Source organism: Nicotiana tabacum, chromosome 8 (assembly GCF_000715075.1).
Source record: "Nicotiana tabacum cultivar K326 chromosome 8, ASM71507v2, whole genome shotgun sequence".
NCBI lineage: Eukaryota > Viridiplantae > Streptophyta > Magnoliopsida > Solanales > Solanaceae > Nicotiana > Nicotiana tabacum.
In genome coordinates, this window is record NC_134087.1 from 138,712,692 (window position 1) to 138,719,609 (window position 6,918).

At 39.5% G+C, this 6,918-nt stretch overlaps 1 protein-coding gene across 1 annotated transcript; it reads right to left on the reverse strand.

The window, feature by feature from the left end:
* Positions 1-322: 322 nt before the first annotated feature.
* On the reverse strand, positions 323-850 carry LOC107826623 (uncharacterized). Its single transcript, XM_016653623.2, has one exon. The coding sequence runs from the start codon at positions 848-850 to the stop codon at positions 323-325; it is 528 nt and encodes a 175-aa protein (XP_016509109.2).
* Between the last annotated feature and the right edge of the window lie 6,068 nt (positions 851-6,918).

The following is a 6,918-nucleotide window of genomic DNA, read 5'->3' on the forward strand; positions in this document are numbered from 1 at the left end:
ACCATTCATACCTATGAGTTCTATGACAATAAAGAAAACAAAAAAATCTAGTCTGCTCTGACTAAAAAAAATAAAAATAAGCTAAGCTACGAAAGCACTAAAAATTGGGTTGACTCCCAACAAGCGCCTGATTTAATGTCGCGGCACGACACAACACGTTCCCTCACGCATCCACCAAGTCTATTGAAGTATTGTGACGACGAACGCCACTACCCCAATAGTGTTTCCTCTTTGCCCATTGACTAAATATGTGCCATTGCTCTAGGGGTCCTTTAGCTCAATAGGTCCAAGCTTTGTAACCCGCACTACTTCAAATCCTCAATCATCGAGACATGAGCTTCCCAGGAAAGTGCTTCAACCTTGAATTGAACAATAGAACGGCTTGACCAGGTTCGAACTCACAATGAAAAATGTGTTTGTCATGCCATCTATTTGTTTTCTCTTTATACAATATTCTCTTTATATACAACTCCGCATTCTCATATGCGTGCAAGCGAAACTCTTCGAGCTCATTTAGTTGCAACATCCATTTTTCCCCAGCTAGATCCATATCAATGTTGAGCTTCTTGATTGCCCAATATGCCATGTGTTCAAGCTTAACAGGAACATTACAAGATTTTCCATAAACTAAAATGTACTGTGAAGCGCCAATTGGAGTTTTGTATGCTATGTGATATGCCCATAGAGCATCATATAGCTTGCTAGCCCAATCCTTCCAACTTGCGCTCACTGTTTTCTCCAAAATTTGCTTTACCTCCCTATTGGAGGCCTTCACTTGACCACTGGTTTGCAAATAATAAGCAGTTGTGACCTTGTGTCTTACCCCATACTTAGTTAAGAGGTTGCCCATCAGTTTGTTACAAAAGTGAGTACCTCCATCGCTGATCAAAGCACGCGGAGTTCTGAATCTAGTGAAAATATTTTTCTTCAATAGATTAGGCCAATAGAATCCCGATTGATGCATGGCAATCACATAAAATTGCCTCTATCTCCTCCTTAAGAACACTTCGGTGCACAAACTGATCTGCACACTACTTAAACAAAAATGGCTCATCCCATAAATAAAGCCTCACATCATGTATGAATTTTCTCATACCATCCGGAGATAACACTGACGGAGTCACCCCACTTACAATAAAGTTCACATAGTCAGCATAACATGGGGATGTGCCAGCTGTGATGGCTAGAAATTGTTCATTAGGAAAGCTTTCCTGATATCACCCCCTTCCTCAACATGTTCGCAAGTTTCCAAGCACGACGAATGGTCTGCCACCTAATTTTCTATCCCTTTTCGATCTTTCATTTCAACATCAAATTTTTGCAAGAGAAGAACCCAAAACATTAGTTTAGGCTTAGCATCTTTTTTCTCAAACAAGTACCTGATGGCTGCATGGTCTGTGCAGACGATGACTTTAGTTCCCACCAAGTAGGCCCTAAATTTGTAAAACGTCCATACTACCGCTAACAACTCTTTTTTTGTGACTGTGTAATTTATTTGAGCTAAATTTAGAGTTTTGCTAGCATAGTAAATTGACTAGAACAATTTATCTTTCCTCTGGCCCAATATGGCCCCAATTGTTGTGTCACTAGCATCACACATCATTCAAAAGACACTCCCCTATTTGGGGTGGTGATAATTGGAACATTCACCAATCTCTTTTTCAACTCCTCATACGCCTTCAAGCAGTGTTCATGAAACTTGAAAGGTGCATCCTTCTCGAGCAACCTGCACAAGGGAGTAGAAATCTTAGAGAAATCTTTAATGAATCTACAATAGAAACCTACATGTCCCAAAAAGTTGCTGACTCATTTGACAGAGATTGGAGGTGGCAATTTTTCAATTGCATCCACTTTTGCCTTATCCAGCTCCAAGCCATCTTTGGACACCTTGTGCCTGAGTACAATTCCTTCTCGTACCATAAAATGGCACTTCTCCCAGTTCAGCACCAGATTTGTCTCATCACACCTTGCAAGCACTTTACTCAAATTTGTTAAGCATTCATCAAAATCTGGTCCAAAGACCGAGAAATCATCCAAAAATACTTCAACAAATTTTTCTACCATATTAGTGAAGATTTCCATTATGCACCTTTGAAAAGTCGCAGGTGCATTGCACAACCCAAATGGCATTCGCTTAAAGGAATAAGTGCCATAAGGACAAGTGAAGGTAGTCTTTTCTTAGTCCTTAGGTGCAATTGGGACATGGTTATAGCCAGATTATCTATAAAGGAAACAATAATAATAATACCCGGCTAACATATCTAACATTTGATCAATAAAGGGAAGGGGGAAGTGATCCTTTCTAGCAGCACTATTCAATTTTTGGTAGTCAATGTAAATTCTCCAATCGATTCAAGCGGCGTTGGTGTTCCACACTCGATTTGTGCCCATCCTCCATGAGAATTTTATGCATACAAAATGTTGGGCTAATACCAAGGATGTCAGCCATGGTCCATCCAATCGCCCGGGTGTGCTCTCTAAGCATGCGAAGTAGTTTTTCTTCCTGCAAAACAGATAAGTCAGAAGATACAACTAATGGTAAAGTTTCATCAAAACCTAAATAGGCATAATGAAGATTGGAAGGTAGGGGATTAAGTTCCAATTTAGGAGATTTTTTGATAGACGGCTTGGCGGGTGGTCCAGTTGGTCTATCTAGAGGCTCGAAATCGATCAGTCCTTTGATGTAAGCACATACATCCAGATGATGCACCATCTCCTTCCCCTCACCATCCAAGTCAATGTTATCTAACAACATAAGTTCTTTCTCTAGAGTGTCATACACATATGCATCCACATCATTTTTTTCTTCTTCCTTTTTAATTACAGATATCATAGCTAGATCCTCATAGTGACTCAGGAGATGAATTGACATGTATACATTAAAGACTGCTTACACATTATCAACCTGGAGGATCATTTTCCTTCACGAACTTTGATCATAGCATCGACGATGGCTAAGAGAGGTCATCCCAAGATGATGGGGACTTGTTCATCAGCTTCATAGTCTAGTATAATGAAATCTACTAACAGTATAAATTTCCTAACTTGTAGGAACACATCTTCTATAACCCCCTCGGGATGGAGAATAGATCTATGAGGAAGCTACAACATGATTGTGGTTTGCCTTGGAGCTCCCAACCCCAATTGTCTAAAAACTGAGAGAGGCATCAAATTTATGCTATCCCCTAAATCAAAAAGTGCTCGCCCCACATCTACCTTACCAATTCGAACAGGTATGGTGAAGCTCTACGGATCATTCAACTTTTGTAGCAATTTTCTTTGAATTCCCGAGGTGCACTCTTCAGTAAGTGCCACAGTCTCAAACAATGTCAACCTCCTTTTGTTAGCCACAATATACTTTATGTACTTAGCATATTTTGGGATTTCACGTAGCACATCATCCACTGGAAGATTAAATTTAATTTGGCTTGGCATATCAAGAAATTTGTTGAACATCCAGTCATCACTTTTCTTCTTCAATCTTTGCGGGAAAGGAGGTGGTGGCCTTGAAATCGGAGTCTTTTCGCATTCTTCAGTTTCTTTCTCGGCTTCTCCCATAGTTTTAGGGATCAGTTCACCCTTAGGAATGACTTGTTCTTTCTTTATTTTGGGCCTTTTTCTAATTCTCTGTCATTTCTCAAAGTTACAGCATTTACGTGAGGATTCTTATCTCTATCGCTGGAAATGGCCCGTGCAGGTCGAGTATTTTGTTGTGCAGCCAAATACCCTTTATGCCTCTCTAAGTTTCGAAATTCAGTCCTCAAATGTTGATTATTTGTTTGAAGAAGCTGGGTGTCAATCAACAGCTTTTTCAATATTTCATTAGTGCTTTCTTCTACTTGTTGGTGTATCTTTTGAGGCTGATTGTAGTTCCCTTGAGGCCAGTATTCATTCTGAATGGTCTGTTTCCACCCCATGAGAAATTTGGGTGGTTCCTCCAGTTTAGATTATAGTTTTTCCCATATTTATTATTCTGGTTCATTGGACCTCTAACTTACTGGCCCACATAATAAATAGATTCAGAACTCACCAGATATTAGTCACTCATATGGTTATCTCCACAAATTTCATAACATATAGCCATCCTCTGAACCTGCTGCATTTGATGCCCTTGACCCATTTCCATCTTAGCCATTTGGTTGTTTAGTTTAGCAACCTCTGGTTGCACAGCTGGCATCTCAGCCAGCTCGAGTGTACCTGTTTCTTTCTGTTTTATCATCCTTGTTGAGTCACCTTCACCCTGCCAGTTATGATTATTTGGGGTGAAACTGTCGAGCAGAGTCTGAATCTCACTATATGGCATTTGCATGCAACTTCCTCCACAAGTTGAGTCTAGATTTAATTTGGAGGTTTCGTCCAACCCATCCATAGAAGTATGTCCTAACAGCTAATCAGTCTGACAATGATGTGGGAAGCCTCAGAGTAGTTTCTTATATTTTTTCCAAGCTTGATGAAGAGTTTCACCATCTTATTTTTGAAACCCAAAAATATGGCTCCTCAGTGCCTTTGTCTTCTTAGAGGGAAAAAACTTGATTAGGAATTTTCGTGCCAAATTATCCCAAGTGTGTATCGAGTTTGTAGGCTCCTTGTTTAACTACTTTGCTTTCCCCACTAGAGAAAAGGGAAACAAAGTCAGTCTGACATAGTCCTTAGAGACGTTCGGATAGTTGCATGTATCCGTAATCTCCAAGAAATTATGTATATGTCTTTAGAGATATTCACTTGACAACCCCACAAGTAGTCATGTGGATTGACTCAGCTGCACCATGTATTGTTTCAGCTCAAAGTGCCTAGTTATATCAGGCTTCACGATAGCCAGAGTCATGTTCGCGAGACTAGGCCTTGTGGCCTCAATCATCGGTCTTTCTTCATTTTCTGCCATCTCGATTGGTTGTGGTTGGACTACAATACCCAACTCTACAATTCTTACTATTTCTTCTACCTCCCTCCTTAACATGTGAAAGAGTCTTTCAGGTTCAGGATCAGAAGGAGGAAGGTTGTTTAGACTGTTACTTCTTCTTAGCATTCAAGGTGAGCACCTGTAGAGTCAAAAACAGTCAAACAGATTAACAGTTGAACAAAAACAAAAAAAAGAACATATTTCAGATAAATAACTAATTTCTAAATACTCGACAACGGCACCAAAAACTTGTTGGGTTCAAATGCACACACAAGTATACACGTTCGGCAAGTAATAAAGTGATAAGAAAGTATCGTTCCCACTAGGATTTATGATTAACTATTTTCCAATCTAAGCTATTTATATATTTAATTCTCAAGTGAGCGTGAAAAAAGATGATTGTGATTTTTATAACTAAATTACTATGATAGTCAAGAACGACCCATAACCGCAGAATAATAAGGTTCTTAGCTACTGATTTTCATAACAATCATCAAAATCTTATTTTCAAACATAAAAGCTATGAGTACTATAATTAGAATGGAAGAATTGATGAATTTTAGTGTTTCGTACTTTTGTTCCTCTCTCAATGTAGCGTCTCCCTTGCAAAAATAGGTTTAGGTTTACTTTTATACGAGCTAGGGGAATCTTGGGGTCGAAATAACCGAGTCCTGGGCGAACTGGGACAATTTCACATCACCAGCACCTAGGTTAGCATAGGGCGCTAGCCCTGATGCTGGCCTTTTGGACGATTTTGTTTTGTGCGCCACAAGTAGCGCCTCATGCTGCTTGTGGCGCTACACTATGGTTTTTTCCCTTTCTTCCCCTTTTCGCTTCAATTCGTGCACATTCATCCCAATTTTTCTTCGGATGATTCATACACATAAAAATACCACAAATTAGAACAATTCATTACATTACACATCCAAAATTTGCGAGACATGAGTAAAATGCAAGGTAATATGCATAAAAATAAACATACTTTAAGCCGAGTATCAATACTACCGAGGTGAATGGCATGATCCCATAAGAATATGTTACATGATATTGCTAAGGTGAAAGACCTGATCCTATAAGAAAATGTTGCATAATACCTCAAGGCGAACAACCTGATCCCATAAGAGTGTGGTACATAATACTGCTGAGGCGAATGGCCTGATCCCATAAGAGTGTGTTTCATGATACTACTGACGCGAACTGCCTAATCCCATAAGAATATGTTACATGATAATGCTGAGGCGAATGGCCTGATCCTGTAAAAGTGTTTTACATAATACTGCCGAAGCGAACGGCCCGATCCCATAAGAATATGTTACATGATAATGTCGAGGCGAACGGCCCGATCCTGTAAGAGTGTGTTACATCAATTGCTGATAAAGATCAACCCCTCCCCATATTTCTCAAAGTACTTTTTTCTCTCTAACCATTCTTTCATTTCTTAGAAATCTTTCAAAGAATCAAATTGTTGATATATGTTTCAGAGTTTTGGCTTCTGCCATTTAAATGGTCTTTGAATGCAGTTCGCGGATGTTGAGTACAATGTGAATATTAGCCAAGTTTCCTCCAACAATCCTGTCAAGGCAGTTGTATCAAAGGTAGCTTCCTAGTTTGAGCATGACAATTACAAGTAGATACTCAAGGGTATAACATGAAGGGTGAAATTCTTGCCTTAATGGGGCCTTCTGGCAGTGGGAAAACAACCTTGTTAAAGATATTGGGAGGAAGATTGCAAGAAAATGTCAAAGGAACTATCACGTACAATGACATAATATTACCGAGGCGAACGACCCGATCCCATAAGAATATGTAGCTTTGATGGGTCACTGGACCCATTCACGAACATACATGTGAGTTATAAAATTTAAGAAAACTTTCGGACGAATATGCATGTCACGTCCCAATCTCGGGGAGCGTAATCAGCACTCAACCGATATAACCCGGCCAAGAAAGCATGTATAATGCTTTCTACCCGAATGTACCCACGAGTAAAGAGAAGATATATTGTCATTAATTAGACT

What these genes read in the sequence shown, in the direction of transcription:
- LOC107826623 (XM_016653623.2), bottom strand. Translation starts at nt 850, where the DNA reads ATGGGCAACCTCTTAACTAAGTATGGGGTAAGACACAAGGTCACAACT.